The 18,023-nt window shown below is 47.3% G+C and overlaps 3 protein-coding genes across 3 annotated transcripts in view; 2 read left to right on the top strand and 1 right to left on the bottom strand.

Annotated features, from left to right (window-relative positions):
• Window positions 1-755: 755 nt before the first annotated feature.
• LOC134633421 (uncharacterized) lies at window positions 756-4,869 on the bottom strand. Its single transcript, XM_063482267.1, has 8 exons — window positions 4,822-4,869; window positions 3,788-3,899; window positions 3,460-3,670; window positions 3,259-3,346; window positions 3,090-3,181; window positions 2,838-3,002; window positions 993-1,084; window positions 756-832 (listed from the first exon to the last, which is right to left on the bottom strand). Exons 1-8 carry the CDS (start codon window positions 4,867-4,869, stop codon window positions 756-758), a joined length of 885 nt encoding a protein of 294 aa, XP_063338337.1.
• On the top strand, window positions 842-17,823 carry LOC134633420 (ankyrin repeat and fibronectin type-III domain-containing protein 1-like). The gene is made up of 6 exons (XM_063482266.1): window positions 842-895; window positions 9,913-10,040; window positions 10,146-10,385; window positions 13,531-13,766; window positions 17,674-17,753; window positions 17,809-17,823. Exons 2-6 carry the CDS (start codon window positions 9,925-9,927, stop codon window positions 17,821-17,823), a joined length of 687 nt encoding a protein of 228 aa, XP_063338336.1. The 5' UTR covers window positions 842-895; window positions 9,913-9,924.
• The window catches only part of ankfn1a (ankyrin repeat and fibronectin type III domain containing 1a), a gene marked incomplete at its 3' end in the record, with an annotated part of 66,314 nt that continues 66,114 nt past the window's right edge, over window positions 17,824-18,023 (top strand). The window contains exon 1 of the mRNA XM_063482265.1: window positions 17,824-17,936. The remainder of the gene's footprint in view (window positions 17,937-18,023) is intronic.

Genomic DNA, 18,023 nt, shown 5'->3' with positions numbered 1-18,023 from the left:
TGAGTGGAGGGGAGGAAAAGCACATAGAGGCTCAGAGGAGAGAAAGTGTTCCCATAATTCACTGCTTTCATGCAGACTCGGCGTGTCAGCGGCCGGATGACCTCACCTCCTGATGCAGCCCTGGAGACACGACGGGAAGGGCCTCCATCCCCGCGGTCAGCGGGTCACAGAGAACACACCAAACGACGCGTTTTCATGACTCATCGTGAATCTGACCTCCTGCCACCTCAGGAAAGGTGAGGCTCACAGCCACACCCACCAAAGTAAAACGTCAGGTAACGAGGCCGATCCCAGTAGACTTCCCAGCATGCGCTATGATGGAAACGCGACCAAACCCCCAAACCGTCCAGTCTGAGCTCCATGCCGACTGAATGTTGAGTGATGTAATGAAGAGCAGGTTGTAAATAACGTTACCTGCTACGGACGAACCTGTTTAAGAGGATATCAGGATGCAGTGACGTGTTATTCACTCTTTTTTTGGCCGTTCTGATGGACGAGCAGCAGGTCACGTCCACCCAGAGGCCTCCTGCTCATTCTCAGGTGATCCTGACCTTACCTGTGAGTGAGTAATGCAAACACACACGAGGTACACGGCCAGAGCTGCACGTCTCTAAATCGCTCACTGAGAGCAGCCTGCAGCCGTGCTGACATCTAGTGGTACAATCAGGAACTACAGTGGAGAGCATCAGGCGTCATTTTATTCATGTCTGCCTCTAACATCAGTTTGGCTTTGAAATCAACGCTCCGCTGCATGTTCACTCCTTCCTGTACTCTCTCAGGATTCTGCAGATGGTTTGAAAGATTTCATCGACCTCAACCCTGGTTTTAGCTCCTGGAGTGTAACACAGGATATTTCATGGACATACACTCATGATGACGTCCACAAAAATCAAAGGTCAGTTTTTCTACTTATGCAGTCCTAATATGTACTAACACTTTCACCACCAGAGGGCAGCATTTCTAATTGAATTGTGACGTGTGGACAAGCTCACCGCACACATTTATGCACCCAGCTGAAAAGACGGACACTCTGATGCCGTTAATCTGGTCGAGGACGAGGCCGTTATACAACTCTGGCTGATAACTGTGGAAAGAAGAACACAGACTAAAACCTCACAGTTTCCACGACATAGAAACTAAAACCTTTCACAATCATTTCAGGACACACTCCACAGGGCTCAGTGGGAGCTGGCCAGTTTAGAACCGTTTACTATCCAGTCTGACTGAACTGTACCCGCGATAATTCTGGGAACTTTCCGACTACGGTGTCTGCAAAAAATGGCTTTAATTCAAATTTACTGACCATGCTGTCAGTGTTGGGAAGGTTACTTTTAAAATGTATTCCACTACAGATTACAGATTACATGCCCCAAAATGTATTTTGTAACATATTCCGTTACGTTACTCAATGACAGTAACGTATTCTGAATACTTTGGATTACTTAATATATTATCATGCTTTTTACAACTACATGAATGTACTATTGCTGTGTGATTTATTACTATTACTGAAGGTTACTCTCCATACCAATACCAACTAGATGTTTAAATCTTAATATAAATGAGTAATAGTAGGTGGACATTAGGTAAGGCTGCACTTTTTGCAGCGATCTCGTATAGAAAACTATTCCGCGCGTATATTAAACAGGTCCACGGCTCCGAGCCGTAGTAAAGGGACCTCTGGCTAATACGTCGGGTTCGTGTCGGGCTCGTAGCTGAAAACTAGCTTTACTTTGTTGTCTGGGTCAACTTTGCTAGCGAGAGACAGAGAGAGGCGTTGAAAGGCTGCTCCAACGGAACTTATTGTTTCGGAGGAAAACACGAACACGGTGTACAGTCGAGTCTTAATAGCTTACTTACAACTGGACTACACTGCCCATGAGGCTACATGCTTTAGGGCGATGCCTGTAACACTCTGCCTCTTGCCTTCAAATTGACCTCCTAGGACCTGGCGTCCACATTTGTGGACATCACATTTTTCTCTACAAGGGCCTGATATCCACTTACGAGGACATTATACTGCCACTGTTCTATCAAAATTTGAAACAAATGTCCTCATATGTGGATCTCATTTTTTCAAAAACAAAAATTAGGTAAAAAAAAAATCTGGTAATTCTTTGTTTTTACATTCTTTAGGTCCCAATCAACCCAAATAGCAAAGAAAAATTAAAAATGCATGCCATGAAAGAGTTCAGGTCTTAGGAGGTTAAATCATTTTTGGAACAATAATTTACAAAAATATTTCTTCATGTCATTATGCGGCTGCAAGTAGGGGTGACGTGGGGCGCGAGATTGAGACACGGGCAATAGAGCCTCTTAATGCGTGTTTTGTTTGGGTTTCCACCGGCGTGGAATTACCCCCCAAAGAAAAAGAGGGCCTAACATATGAAACAGGAAAAGACCGCCGTGTAATCCGTTCATTTCAACAAAGTAACTGAATACCACCTTTTTAAACGGTAACTGTAACAGAATACAGTTACTCATATTTTGTGTTTTAAATACGTAACGCTGGTACATGTACTCCGTTACTCCCCAACACTGCATGCTGTCTACATCTTTTCTTCACAAGTGCTTCAAAGTATCCGTGATGTGATTGCACATTTCACATCATGTGTTGAACCACTTTAAAGTTCTTTAAAGCATCGTCACGGGGACCGAAGAAAATGGCATTCAAATTCAACAAAAGACCTTTTGAAAGCAAGTGCCATCAGTCAGCATCTGTCTCAGATCATCTAGCACAGAGTAGGGTTGACTGACACGTGATGTGCTCAAAGTTGGGCTTCAAACCTGCATCCCTGTTTGGGCCTAGCCTCTATTCAGAGTCCTTATCTCCTGACCTGCACTGCCCTTTGTGGACCTTCTGCAGTTCTGCTAAATCCACTGGAAAGGCCTGGCAGAAGGCTACAATGTTCTGGATCTTAAAGTTGAGGAAGCGCACGGGAAAGCCAAGCTTCTGCAGTTTGCGGGCAAACTTCCTGGCCGCCAGGCGCGACTCCTCCACACTTATTAAAAGAAAGAGGAAGCAGAGGAGATGGTTGGAAACCCACCGTGCTGCACCATAGTCTGAGGAGATGTGAATCCAGACAAACCTCTTGATTCCCAGGCAGATGATTTTCCCACTTTGGAAGATGGTCGCTGTTGCTTTTGGCTCCCGGATCCTGGCGATGATCCCTGAGAAATACTGAAAAACAGCGAGAATGAAAACCAGTGCCGGGCTTATTATGTCTCCACGTAGATCACGCATTCAGGTCTCTGCACCTGTGGTTTGTACTGCACGTTCCACATCCTGCGAGCAATGAACTTCAGGTCCAAACAGCAGCCCAGGTCCACTGTGGAGATGACGTTACTGCACGCAAACACATAAAAACACAAGAGCCACAGCTGCATATTCAAGCCGCAGAGCCGTCATTGGATGGTGCACTCATACACAGAAGCAGACTGTGATCTCTGCGGTGATACCATATCACTGGGACGACATTCGACGACTTCTCCTTCAGTGTCTCAGGGTCCGCCGGGGTCCCGAGTTTAACAGGAAGGGCCTTCAGTTCAGACGAGGAGGACGCACACGTGAGCTTAGCTTCTGCTGAGGAATTCTGGGAGCTGCTGTCTCGTGACTGCGTGCCGGCGATCCCGCTCTCTGCAGTCAGATCCTCCTTCTTACAGATTCTGTCTGAGGCATGAACAAGAGCAGCAGAGCTGAAAGTACCACAAACTGCAGTTCCTCTGACGTCCACTCGAGGCTCCGAAACCAACTGTGTGCAGAGTGTTGTCGGCTCTGTTGTCGTACCTGCATCGTCACAGGTGACCGTGTTCAGTGTCAGGAGCTCATCAGGCAATAACTTGAAAAACAGCTCCTCCTCGCCGACCTCCTCGCTGACATCCTCTGTCCTCCTGGGGTCCTGCAGCAAGAAGAGAATCTGCCTATGTGCTAACGTGGTGCTACATGTTTCTGCTCTGTGTGGTGTCCAGAAATGAACAAGCTCAGTGTCGATAACTCCAGGTCCAAGCGCTCCTTCACATCCTGAAATCAGTCCAACTCAAAAATGGTCTGAATTCCTCTCCAGTGAAACGACTGGTCACTGTTCACCGTGGTGTCACGTTAAAGTTTAACACCCAACTGTTAGTAGTTAGCAGGTTAGCTGGCTAGTTTCAGTATATAGTCTGTGACGACTGGATGAGAGCCTCCACACTAAATATGCAGAGTGCTGAGAAAACGGTTTTGCTCTCTTCATGATTTTCTTTTTGTCACACTTACAAGTTTCAAATTTTAGTGACAGACAAAGATAACCTTAGTAAATGCAAAACGATTTTAAATGATTATTTAATGATGATTAATAATCTTAAATTAACTGTCATTAACCACATGTTTTGTAAAGCTGAGTTCAGTCTCACTGCCACTCCCAGACCTGATCCCTGAGCTGCTGAATCCACACATCACTTAACCACAAGCTGTCTGTCTAAAAGACGTCAAACAGCAGCACATCATCATCTAAAGATACACTTTGGCGTGACCTTAACAGGCGTGTGTCTGGATTCAATCAGTTCTGTGAAGACGAGTGGACCAGAGTTGCTCCACAGCGCTGTGAACAACTCACAAATACTCGCAGGTATTAGAGGAAGACGCCCGATCTTTACTGATCATCAACAGGAGACTGTCAGAGTTTTCTCTGGAATAGTTATATGTGACATTAAAGATTTGACACAAAGTATAAACAAACAGTTTGAAACTGGAAATTTTCTCCACTTTTGATTTTCAGGTCTGAAATGCGGCAGTTTACCGGTTTGATTTTTAAACCAGCAGCTGAAAAAATGAAAACTCACGTTAGCGATGAACTTATCAAAGTATCGCTCCAACGCAGACTCGTCCATGATGCAGGAGGAAGCCTCAGTGATCAAACCCAGTAATAACAATGAGCCAATAATAAACGTACTGTCAGAGGTTTTGTGTGAAGTTGATTGTTTACATCCAAAAAGATTCAGACAGGAGTCTGTTGCTAGGAGACGAAGATGCTCAAACATGACAGTGAATGATTTTATGTGTTCTTTCAAAAAAATAATTCAAATGAGAATCAAGAGGAAGTGATAAAAACAAATGCTTCACTGCTTTGAGCCACGCCCCCTCCAGGTGGGCAGGGGTTGGAGTAAATTCTTAAAGCATGAGTTCAGGGTGGAACCCACTGAAAGCATCCCATCGGAAATGCAAAACCTGCTTATTTCAGCTCTCTACTAGAGTGGCTTTGCACCAGTCCCAGTTCTTAATAATCCCCCTCTCTTATTCTGGGCCTCGGTGTCACCACCACTGTTCACCCACTGCCTAAAGAGGGACGCTGTGTTAGCTCCTCCCCCTGAGCCAATACACTCAAAGCAGGTTTGTTCCTGGGTTTTTTTTACAAAAGCTGCTGCATGCTTCAGGCGGGGTTTCCCATCAGCGAGGCCAGATATGGACATCCCCTCTCTATGACATCATACAGACCCACGAGGGGAACAAACTGTGATAAACTGAGTGTTGAGCAGCCTGAGCGTTGGGCTCAGCGCGAGCAAACGCTCAGCATTACAAACTCAGGCATGTGACAGGAAGTGAGACGGCAAGTACTCGAGTATCTCGACCTGTAGAGGCTGTTTGTTTAAATTGGGGATGATTACAGCAAACATTCAGCCTCCTTCCTGCCCGCTCTTATCTCCTCACACCCTCCCACCCACTCCACCTTTCCTTCATTCCTTCTCTTTGTCAGTTATTTTTTCACTTTTTGTTCTTCCCTCAGATTCAGTCTGTGTGTTTCCTTTATTGTTTCCTTCTCCTTCATTACCTTTTCTCCTCATTCAGGTTTTATTTATTTTCTCCCTTTTTTGTACCTCCACCCACCCTTAGTTTTACTCTCGTCCCTCTTTCCTTCCTTTCTTTTGTGGGGTTTAATGCCTTCATACTCCACGTTCTTATTCCTTTTCTACTTATCATTCATTTTCTTCCATTTCCTCGTGACCTTCCTTATTTCCTTCTTTAACTTAGTTTGGATTCCCCCACACTTTCCCCCCTGCTTGTCCTTTCTCATCTCTTTCCTCCTTTAATCCTTTTTTTTCTCCTTTCTTCAATCCTTCCTCTTTCCCTTTTTACTTGCATCCCATCATTTGTGGCTTAACTGCTTCCTTTTCTTTCATTCTCTTCCTTCCTTCTTTTTGACTCCTTTCTGTCCTTGCCCATATATTTTGTCTCACTTCTTTGTTTCCTTCACTTCATAGTCCCCCCACCTCCTCACGTCTGTCTGTTATTCCATTTCATTGTCTTTCTTTTAAATTTGTCCTTCCTTCCTTTCCTTTCGTTTCTGCCTTCCTTGAACTCATCCCACTTCCTCTCCTTGTTTCTTTACAGATCTTTCCTTCTCCTTCCCTGTTTGTTCCTTTCAGTTAATGTTGTCTTTTTCTTTGATCTGGTATTTTTTCCCTGCATTCCTCTTTTTTTTAATTTTGTTTTGTCCTTCCATCCATCATTGTTTCCTCTCCCTCATTCCTTTATTCCTCCCTTCTTTGCTCTTTGTGATTTCTTCCCTTTGATAACTTCTTCCATGTTTTGTTTTGCTTTCCCCTTCATCTTTTTCCTTTAATTTACTCCCCGCTGTGGTCTCAGTTCCTCTTTCCTCCGTCCTTAACTTCATCCTTCGGTCCTCCTTTATCCCCTCCTCCTCCTGTCTGTCCCTCCTCCCTCCTCCGGCTGAAGTAAACAGATGAACAGGGAGATACTGAATCTCTCCCTGGGCCCCTCTTCCTCACTCCTCCCAGTTAATTGGGCTCTGGCTGTCTGAGTGGCAGTCGCAGCAGTATTGAGGCCCGGCCGTGCTCCAGATGTGCGCAGAGTTGACCGCAGTGAAATGTGAGCCGCTCCGGCCTGGCTGCCTGTATTTTGGGATGTTTTACACGGGGCAGGACAAAGACACGTTTCCAGGCGGGATCCCGGCCTGAGCAGATGCTCCTGTGCTGGGAGCAGAAGAGGAAGAAGGAGAGGAAGAAGAAGAGGAGGACGTAGGACCCGCGCGCAGCAGAGCGAGGACAGAGACGGTAGAGTTTGCGTGCGCGAACATCGGCCTGTTTAGGCAGCGTTTGCTGACAGGAAGTCGGCGTTAATCACTCCCGCCGGTGCTTCCTGCTCGCGCCGCTGATCAGCCACGTGTGGTCGCGCAGCTGCGCCGTGTCCGTGTTTGACGCACGCGAGCGCACGTTCGCGTTTGCCGCTCACAGACAGTTTCCGGGGAAACTTCGGATAACTCCTCAAATTCAAGTAATTACTAAAAAAGGCAGCTTGGGGTCGCAGTAATGGTTGAGCCCTCGGGTTTCCTTGGCAACGTTAACAGCAACCAAGATTAGCAAAGCAGGACTACAAGCTGACAAGTTGTAGTCCTGCTAACAAACTGCTGATTGTAAGGCGCTAACAGCCAGCGTAGGCTTAGACCACCGAGAGTAAACTTAGAATTGATTAAAAGTCTTCAGATTAGATGAAAAATCACTTACCGGAAAAGTTTCTTCTTTCTAAACAGACTTTAAATTAGCCTGTTTAGAAATTAGACTTTAAATTAGCCTATTTTACACATACAGTGGTACGGCTCATTGGTTGCCACGACAACATGGCTGGCTCTCCATTAACTAGTTTTTCCACTATGCTAGCTAACAGCATGAACAAAGCATTACAAACAAGCTAAACCAAATTTCCCCTTGTGGGACAATTAAATTATTATTCTATTCTATTCTAATGTTAGCTAATATCATCTGACTGCCATGCAGTGTGACTGTTACCACCACTTACCAGCTAACCAACTAACTGGTTTGACCCGTAAGATATCGTCTACCAAAGTAACAAGCAGCATTACTAATTTATAAGATGAAACCTGCTAATTCAACTTAGAACTCTGCATATTGTAATTCTGCGATAACTAATTAATGAAAGCGAGTTTCTTAACACTAGTTCACCAGCTAACACAATTACCAAAGTAGTGTTATGAGATCGACAGACCAAGTGACTTTCGCGCATTGCATTGTGGGTATGAGTGGCAACAAAATCAAAACACTGCATCAAGCGCCAGCATTTCCAACACCGGTAATCATTAATTCTGCAGTTTTAATCCCTACTTGCATTTTATTTGCCTCAAAAACAGTTATGTACAAAACGACGGAGAAAAAAATCAAAGGAGTGAAAGGGTCAGACCCATACGAGCACACAGAGTGGAGTAAGGACGTTGTGCTGCCCAACTTTCATCACGCACATATTTATTATTATATGGTCCTAAGTGTGAGTGCATACACTCACAAAATGTTTAGTAACTTCAGATCCCTGCAACAAGCCCAGGTCCAGTTTACTTTGGTGATTTGGACTATTCCATTTCACAGCTGTTGTTTTTTTCCTCCTGCACAGGCCAACGCATCTATTTGTCTTTTCAGGTTGTAGTATTACACAACATTTTCAGATCCAATAGAAATAAAATAAGTGTTTCGTAATTCATTCAATTTATTGTCTTTATTTATTACTGGCATTATTGTTTCATTCTATTATAGAATCTTACAAGAAAGGCAAAATTATATTCCGTTATGCTTTATTAGCTGCTTCGGTGAAAAACAAATAAACAATGCAAAAACAAAACAAAAACATATCAAACAACATACCGGAAAACAGTTATTCATCACTTGATTGCTTCAATACAACACTTGGGCACATATATGCGGGACTTTTCGTGGCTGTTTTGATATTGCTCTCCCGCCTAACCGATCAAATCTCGCTGTGGTAGCAGCTTTAAACCCAGGTTGATAGAGGGTGCCCAGTCTGGATCGCATTCCTGCATTTTGTAGGCTGGTTTTCCTACAAAACACAACAAACATTAGCCCGCAAAGCCACAGTGAACAAAGCAGCATAGCGCAACGAATTCAATTCAAATCAATATAAGACTTGCTTGTAACCTATATCACCAATTATGTTATGAAAAATGACGTATTAACTACTACAAAACACTGACCTTTGTGGGAATGCTTGGAGCAGACTAACATGTGAGCTGGAGTGTTCTGGGACGTTATATTTGGTCTTCGAATGGCTGCAATCCAGGCCATCCGTCGGCTCTTTGTTACTTCGGAAAAATGGCTTGAGCAATTTCTCTTCCACGACGGAATCCGATAAAAACCGATCTCTTTACCCGTCGGCTTCCCGTGGCTGTCATGCGACCGGCTATTGCAGTTAACAATACAACAGCTTCTTGCCATTCTTTGTGTTTCTTTTTATCGCTGTGTGACTGTTTTCACGTGAAAGCCTGTGTGCGCTAGTACCGCTTGCCACTCGTACCTACAATCCTTTGCGGGTTTGACGTCACATTTTCGATCTCATGACCAACTAACAAGCCAATGCTACAAGCTTCCGTTTAAGTAACATTTCTTTATTACCAGAGTAAATTTGTAGGAGAATTGTAAACAGGGATAGTAAGTTAAAAAAAAATAGTCTGTAGTCTTTTCAAGATGGCTGCCAGTCCACAATTCTGCTGCATCATTAGATAGCTAGGTAGCGATAGCTAACTCCTTAGTAAGAAACATTTTAACATTAACTAGCTTATGTACTATTAGAAGCTACATCATCAGGTAGTGGGCAGTTTTTTAAAAGACGTATTTAACATTTCTTTAACCAGGTGAGACTTTCATACAGCCTGACGTTGTAGAGAGTGCAGGCCTACATGCAGTCACAAAAACCACTACCTGGCTAACAGGCTGGTACGTAATGATGTCAGGCAGGACTAACGCACACAAACGGGTTAACCTGCAGAAACGCGTGTCTAACCCTGGGAAGCTGCATACAGAAGTCTTAGTGGGAAACACCAGGTACACAGAGAGCTGCTGCACACCTGTGTGAAGGTTGTTGTTTTTTAACTCCCCATCTTTGATGTCCCGCAGATATGGCCGAAGATGTCCGTGGATTCTGATAACTCCTGTGTTTTGCTGTCATCGCGTGACTCCCGCACTTCCTGCATCTTTCAAACCGCTGATGAGAAAGATGACATCCCAGGAGTGGGAGAGGAAAGGTGAGCCCAAATGCCGATTCTCAGGGGCTGATTGGTTTTCATTAACCCGTTTATCCTTTGCTGTGGTGTCGATTCCTTTGTAACTCCGCCTCCTTCCTCCCGCAGCGTCCTGGAGATGCTGAGCTACTCCAAGTTCTCCGACCTGGAGACATGGCTGTGCATGCCGTCCTCACTGCTGCTTTCCAGGCCTCTGGACTCCAGCCACACCTCCTCGGCCTCTTCCTCCAACTCGTACTCCTCACGTGCGTCCCTCCACTCCGCCAACTCGCTCCCGGCTTCCTCCTCTTCGTCGCTGGCTTCAAACTCCCGCCGCTCCACCTGCAGTGAGCCGGGAGAGATCGACAGGTAACCCCAGCTCACCTGTTTATGCTCTTCATCGGGTTTATTTCGAGGCCGTTTCCATGAAATCTGCTGATTTCAGGGTTTTTTGGATAACGGTGGAGCGCTGTGGCACAGAGGAACCAATCAGGTCCTTTGGTGCTTTGAGTGAAACTTTAAAGAGATCCTTTGAGGGAAAATGTTCTGTAAAGTGTCCTTCAGGACCATCATTCAACCTTCTCACTATCCAGTCTATAAACAGGATCATGCTGTGTGTTTGAGCTGATCTTTGGAGTTTCAGCAGCTGCTGGGTCCAAACAAAAGATAGAAGTTTATTCTCGTGTGTTTGAAGTGTCAGGATTAACTTTAGAGAGCCTCAGGCGTGAGGCATCCGTCAGACGTCTTTGTCAGGGCACAGGCTGATCCTCCCGCTCGTCCTGCAGAAACATTGGAGCTCATGAAGCATTCGCCTGGCACCGTGGAGATGGCGGTTCTGTAGGCAAAGATAAGCTTGCAGGAAGCCCGAGGGGAAACAGTGCTGTTTATAGAGAGGAAATGTACAGCTAATGTAAGGAAGGGGGTCATTCTGAGTGTTTGCAGCAGCTGGACGCTCTTCAGACGAACTATAGGAGCAGGTTGCCGAGTGGAAGGTCCTCCCTGTCACGCTCACAGACCCGTTCCCGGCCAGGTCCTGCTCTCTGAGCTTCGTTGGTTTCTTTACAGGAAACAGTCAGTGCAGTGTCAGATCCACAGACTCCAGTTTCTGTCAGGGCTCTCTGACAGATTTCACCATGATGGAGCAAACCATCGTAATCCACTCCACCTGCTACAGAACAGCTTTCCTTACAGGACACCGTCCTTAAAGAACACAGCTGCTTCCCATCACAGTTTTCCACTTCCTGCACAGTGACATGTGTTTCCTGAATCTCGTGCACGGTTTCTAAATGGTCCAAAATAGTGCTGGGCGATATATCGAGTTTTTAAAAAATATCGATATATTTTTATACAAGATATAAGATGTGACAATATCCTTTATATCGATATAGTCTATGTTACGTTATAATTATAGTTGTGGAGCCACAAGTTTGCCTCTCTTTCGTCCACTTTTGTCTTTACACAACTTTACTCGACCTCGACCGAAATGTTTTAGTACGACTTTGGTAAGCTACAGAGCCGCACCGCTTGATGGATTGTGGGAGCATTACGGCTACCGAGGAGCCTCGCGGAGTGATACGTACTGTGCTTCAACGTAACATTACCGTATTGTGTGTGTATAAGGACCATAAACGGCACCTGTTCAGAGACACGGTTACGAAATGGATTTCAAACTCCAGGCTGTCAGTCACGCAGTAGAAGTTGGGAACAGAGCAGCTGTGACATCTGTCTGTGTTATTATGCTCAGCGTCTTTTAGTTTACATTTTGACTGCACAATTGTGAGCTCTTTGTTATGCACAAAAACAACATAGTTTTCTTTTATCTATGGAGCATTATTATTTAATAAATGCTCATAATTTATTTTTGAGTAGTTTTTTTTCATGTACATCTATGCTGTATGTTAATAAAAGTGCCTGTGTGACATCTGAGACACAGCTTTGACTAGGAACTCTCTTTTTGTTCTTACTTTATAGCTTTAAAAAAATATCGAGATATATATCGTATATCGCCATCCAGCTAAAAAATATCGAGATATGAATTTTGGGTCATATCGCCCAGCCCTAGTCCAAAACATGTTTAGAAAATTGATTCTAAGCAGGCATGTGTGGATGGGATGGCTGCAGGTTCGATCCCTGTCTCCTTCCTCTCTGTTCCTCAGACTGTGACTGTGAGCTAGAGAGCAGCTCGGTGTAGACAAAGCCCCTGTGTGGATGAGTCCATGTCTCATTCCCTACAAGCCTGATGACAGGAAGAACTCCTCCTTATGGTGTGCCAGTGGACAGGAAGTTAACGACTGCTGTTGCTGGTAGCGTGACAGTGATGTGGTTTTTGTACTGCTGGCTGGAGAACAGAGAACATCTACAGACTTCACCTTTCACTGACTCATGCTCTGTTCACTCAGCTGTTTCATGTGTGCAGAACTCAGGTGTGCGTCTGTACAGGTCTGGACCCACGCTGATGGCGAGCAGGATCGTTGCAAACTGACTCCCGGCTCAGAAACACTCGACTCTCCATTCTCCTCACCCAGCCTTTGTCCCCCTGCGCACACACACACACACACACACACACACACACACAGGTAAGGTAACACCCCTGCTGGGCAGTGAACACCTGACAGGAGCTTTTCCTTTAGCGCTGTTTTCCGGCTGTGGCCGTCCGGTGAAGGGCGCAGTGCTCTGCAGTGATCTGCTGAAGCGCGTTGTCCTCGGATGCTGAGCTGGGCTCGGCTGCTGGATCTTTTCCTGCGGAGGAAAAAGAAGGGACGGCATCTGATCCGAGCATCATGGCGCAGCTGCTGTCTCCGAGGACAGGTACCAGCTGGTCTGTGATGGTTACCTGTCCGTCCCGCACGTCTCAGGGTCGCGTTCAGCGCTCAAACGATTGCTGTTTCAAGCTCTCGCGGTCTGCTCGCACTGCTCCCTGATCACTGCAGGGAAGCTGGATTACTGATGTGACCAGAGCTCAGTGCGGATGCTCTGACTAACACCGGCATGTTCCTGTGTTCGTTTAATGGGAAATACATTAAACTTCTTCCAGGTTTTTTACAGGATTTGTAGCGTTGGTGTGGCAGGGATACTGTGTGGATACTTTATTCCCAAAGTGTTGATGAAAACAGGACATTTCATCAAAGTATTCCTGAATAAAGTGTTTCCAGTTGCTTAAACAGCTCACCACAGAGGAAGAGATCAGCTGAGAGACCAGCCCAGTCAGCAGGGTTAGATATCAGATCGGAGATAAGGACCTGTTCCTTCCACTGCGCCACCGTCACCTGTGCCTCAGGTAAACATGTGGATATGAACTCCAGCCTCTGGTGTTGAGGTGAAGTTCTTTGCAGACCCTCCATCCACCCAGACCCCACCACTGCAGTCGTATCACCCTTAGTCTTTGGACTCATCCTGGCTGTGGTTATTTTCTAGTCTCTGATTGGCTGGCTGAAGGTGAAACGAGAGAAGAGAGGAGGAGTTCTCCGTGTCGTGTTTATTTTGTGCTGACTTTTCTCTCCTCGGATCCCTGCAGGTCGTCAGAAAGAGACTCCGCCTTCCTCACGCCCACTCTGACGAAGGAGGCGACCTGTCTGTCCACACCCCTCCTCCCCGTCCTCTCCTCCACCCCTGCACCTCCTCCCGCTGCTGCCGCTTCACGGTCCAGCTATGGCACTCACGCAGGAGACTCCGCCTCCCACAGCGGCGTCAGCATCAGGAAGCGGCGGCGTCTCGCTGCCAGTCCTGGAGGACTCCACTGGACCTCTTCAGGTAACAACAGCCAGTGTGTGTGTGTGTGTGTGTGTGTGTGTGTGTGTGTGTGTCAAACTCATTCCTGCCTGGTGTAAACGAGCTCCTCTGAACGTCTACATGGACACAGACAGTGAGATTAGGTCAAAGGTCAGATCTGACTCGTCTGACTTTCTAACAGGGCACTAAACTGAGGCAGGAAGCATCGCTCGCTCGGTTGCCTAGGTAACGTTGTAATCAGCAGTATGCTTTAACATTTAAAGTTGAGAAGAGATTGATCAGGTATCGCCAGCGTTTGGGACGGGATCAGAAACGAGTCCATCAGAGGGGCAGCTCATGTGCAGAGAAGGAGGGGGTGGAGGATGAAGGTGGAGCTGCCAGGCAGGAGGAGGAGAGGAAGAGCTCAGAGGAGGATGCTGGGATAGGAGGAGGTGGAGGCTGAAAGAAGGAGTGGGTCTCTGGTCGCGGCATCGCTGTCCGTCACTTCCTGTGTGGACATGCTTTATGACATCATAACCCCAGAAGCTTTTAATTGGCCGACAAAGTCCAAAATATAAAGTAACTAAATCCAGGCAGCTCAGAGAAACACGAGGATACCTGCGCACGTGGAACAGAGCCAGGGCTGAAACACCTGGGCAACAACAAACAGGTGAAACCAGTCAGTGAGGACGAGGCGGGGGAAGTAAACACATCATGACACGCAAGACACAAATGACTACCAAAATAAAACAGGAAGTGAGAAGTAATAAGAAAATGAGGAAGACGTGTTAATAAACATTGAGGGGAAAAACTCGACTTTAATACAAAATCGAGACTAAAAAAGTACACGAAGAAGAAAATGAGCCAAATATGTAACCAGTGAGTCAAACAGGAAGTTCTCGGCCTTTTTTCTGATACTTGCATTCACTGTTTATGGATGAAGAGCTAAAATCAGCAGTGAGACGTCTGTGTTGGCGCTGACGGAGGCTGAGCCCCTCTGCCCTGTGGTCATCATCGAGCAGCCACATCAGGAGTCTGTGTGTTGTTTCTCCCACACCCACAGAGACAGATCTGTCGTGGGTGGAGGTTGTAGCTGCCGGTAGACTGGACGTGGGGCTGGAGCGGAGCTGCGGGCGTGCCGTCGAGTCAGGAATGTCTCTGATGGCTCCGAGCGGCGGTTTTGTTTACCGGGCTCCACTTCCTGTGTGTCGCTCTGCTCTCTTTAGCTCCACCCTTCTGGAGAATGATAACGAGCTTCCTGTTGAGCAGATTACGGCACAGCATCCATCAGGTGTTTGATCTCTGGCGCGCTTTCCTCAGACTGCAGGGTTAAGCTGCTTCTCGGCTTCACGTCGCAGGTTTTCCGTCTTTTCTGATCTGTCCTGCTGATTCCTCGCACTCAGTTATTCCACGCCAGCCCAGGCTGCGGCGCCTCGTTTGAAAAAAAGCCTCAGTGTGAGATAAACATGGTGTCCGAGGTGGTGTAGCTGCTGCTGGTTCTGGGTGGAGTTAGTGAGCTGTGAGTGATGCAGAGATGAAGCCTGAGGTGGAGGTGGTTCGTTAGAGTTTCACAGCGGTGCAGGTAACAGGTAACTTCAGTGAAAGGCCACGAAGGGGCGGGGCTAAACCTCTGAACCAGTTTTACCATCAGTGACACCACAGCTGTGCTTTAGGACTCCACCCCATCTCCTGTTCTCAGGTGTTCATCTTTTAAAGGGCAAAGGTCACGGGCTTTTTTACACCAACCTGCTTCATAAGCAGGAAGTCCTGAGCTGGTCATCCTTTATCCTGATATCCTGTTTACAGCGCCCCCCAGAGGCTCAGTGAGCAGACCAGCTGCTTCTTAAAATCAGGTAAACCCTGAAAACTCCCAGGTGACCTCAGTGAAGGAACCTTCAAAATAAGATGTTCAGAGAAAAAATGCAACACCAACAAAAGTTTGAGACAAAAGTTTTCCAGCAAAAAATCTTTGATTTGAAGCAGAAATGAGAGAACAGGATCCACAGAGCCTCCATCCTGAAACAGGAAGCTGAGGATGCTGAAGAGCTTTCCCGTCCTTCAGCACACCTGAGACACCTAAGAGAAGAGGAAGTGAAAACACCGATTGTCTCCTCGTAGTCAAAATCAATCTTTATTGAGACGCACACAGAAAGAGCGACAGCAGCTCGTGGCCCGGTGTAAACATTAAAAGATGACACAATCAGGAGCGGCTCGTGTTACTGACTCGGCGAGTCCACAAGCTTGTTGGGTCCTCTGGGACTTTAGAGCAAACTTCAACAGGAAGTTGCAGTTAGTGTCTCACTCTCACTTTACTCTCACCTCTCTGACTTCCTGCAGTTTGTGTCTGGGTGTTGGTGTGCTGTGTGTCCAGCAGAGGGAGCTGTGACTCCAGCTGAGTGAGGAAGAGCGCCTGTGCTGATCAGCTGAGCTTCACACAGACTTTATTCATAAACGATTCAAAGCGTGTTGTGAGCGCTGTGCTTTCATGTTTCCTGTCTTCAGGATCATCCACACACCTGCGTGCTGCCACGCCCACATTCTTCCTTATAAGGAGAGTTTACCTCCTGGATGGTGGAAGATGGTGAAGCTGTTCTACGGTCACACAGTCGTGATGAAGGAGCACGTGACCGCTCTGTGTTTGGCCTCCTCACATGGAGCAGCAGCGAGCACCCTCTGAGGCGGTGCACGGAGAGAGGGATGGCCTTTGGTGGCCACTCGCCATCACCGTGACCAGCGCGTGTTGCCTTCACTGTTTGATGGTTTGTGGGACTTTCTGTGTGGCGCTCGCAGGGCCGGTTCGCTTTGTTGTTGTTGTTGTTCGGTCTGATGTCCTGCGCCCACAGTGGGTTTGTGGTCAGGTGTCTGATGGCTGAAGCCATGAGGGCGTCTTGGCGTGGTGGCATGGCGATGACACAGAGCCGAGGACGAGGCGAGCGCTGCACAGGATAAGAAAGCAGAATGAGCCTTCAAACCTTCCTCCCGTTCACGAAGCCGGCGCTCTCTCGAGCGGATTCAAACCTCTCTCGTGAATGAAATCGATTGGCTGCACTCGGTGTTCGTCTGTGAGCGCTCGCAGGCGAGCTGAATGGATTTCCTCCTCATCAAACATTTATCGTGCTGCCTGGTGTGGTGCCTCACCTCCAGCGTTAACCTGACCCTCGGGAACACGGCCCACGGCGAGGCTCACGTTTCATCGCACGGACCTGTGGAAGCAAACAGGCTGGAGCGCGATGTCCTCAAACACGCGTCCCTCCGTCTCCGGTCGTGTTTGTGAGCACCAGTAAACACAAAGCAATAACTCAAAGTACACTGCAGCTGAAATGCATGAAATCAGATTTATTTATTCAAAGAAATCAACTTCAGGTAAAAAGTAACCTGGATAAATACCAGTCATGTTTCACTGGAGCAGATTTAGTTAGCTGTAACGTTTCACAGGAAGTGATGTAACAAAGCTCCGTGGAGAGTTGACATCTGAGAAAATGAAAGTGGGCACAAAGCTGTGTTAGCTTTGGTCTGTGCTGCAAGCCGCCTTGTCACCCACCTCCCCCTCTTTTCTCTCGCTCGAGCTTGTGCTGATGTTCAGCCAGATGTTGATTATAAAGTTTGAGTGTGTGAACGGCTGCTGATGAAATTATCCACGTTCTCATAATGACAGAGTCGTGTGTGTGCAGCTGTGTGGACACGCAGCAGACTGCTGTGGATCTGCACGTGCTCAGTGAGCGCCGTTTTGTTTCTGGTTAAAAAGGTTGACGTCGAGGTTTTAATGTGAGCCACAAGCTGCCCACGCCCTCGGCCTCCTCATGTAGTTTTAATGCAGCAGCTCAGGTGGTCAGCTTACACCTGACCCACTCTCACACACACACACACGCACCCACACACACACACGCTGTGGGTGAGTGGGAACATGACACCGCCCCCCTGACGCAGCAGGGCTCTGGTTTCTCTGCAGGCTCTGTTCAGCGGGACTTCTGGTCACCTGATCCGTCCCCGGGGTCGAGGAGGAGTGGAGGAGGAGGAGCCGGTGCAGGTGCGAGGAGCCTTCCCCTGGGGGAGGCGGCCCGAGTTTCCCTGCCGTGGGCCACAGACCGGGCGCTGCTGAGAAAGACGATTTCGGTGGACGACCGTCTGCTGCAGCCGGTGGGCGGCGAGCAGCGACACCTGAGGCTGCTGAGCCGGCTGGAGAGAGGCCGGAAGAAACTCCGCAGCATCCACGTAAGTCTGGATTTCCTCTTATCTGATTATGTTTACTAAAGCTGACCTCTGACCCCAGCTTCCATCATCAGAACAGGACAGGAAGCG

The sequence above is a fragment of the Pelmatolapia mariae genome, linkage group LG8 (assembly GCF_036321145.2).
Source record: "Pelmatolapia mariae isolate MD_Pm_ZW linkage group LG8, Pm_UMD_F_2, whole genome shotgun sequence".
Lineage (NCBI taxonomy): Eukaryota > Metazoa > Chordata > Actinopteri > Cichliformes > Cichlidae > Pelmatolapia > Pelmatolapia mariae.
The sequence above is the reverse complement of the archived record's forward strand: the minus strand, read 5'-3'. Positions and strand labels throughout refer to the sequence as shown.

What these genes read in the sequence shown, in the direction of transcription:
- LOC134633420 (XM_063482266.1), top strand. Translation starts at nt 9,925, where the DNA reads ATGTCCGTGGATTCTGATAACTCCTGTGTTTTGCTGTCATCGCGTGAC. An exon ending in CCAGGAGTGGGAGAGGAAAG is followed by an intron (nt 10,041 to 10,145) that starts GTGAGCCCAAAT and finishes TTCCTCCCGCAG; the next exon opens with CGTCCTGGAGATGCTGAGCT. An exon ending in GAGCCGGGAGAGATCGACAG is followed by an intron (nt 10,386 to 13,530) that starts GTAACCCCAGCT and finishes GGATCCCTGCAG; the next exon opens with GTCGTCAGAAAGAGACTCCG.
- LOC134633421 (XM_063482267.1), bottom strand. Translation starts at nt 4,869, where the DNA reads ATGGACGAGTCTGCGTTGGAGCGATACTTTGATAAGTTCATCGCTAAC. An exon ending in GGTCACCTGTGACGATGCAG is followed by an intron (nt 3,671 to 3,787) that starts GTACGACAACAG and finishes TTCATGCCTCAG; the next exon opens with ACAGAATCTGTAAGAAGGAG. An exon ending in ACGTGCAGTACAAACCACAG is followed by an intron (nt 3,182 to 3,258) that starts GTGCAGAGACCT and finishes GCTGTTTTTCAG; the next exon opens with TATTTCTCAGGGATCATCGC.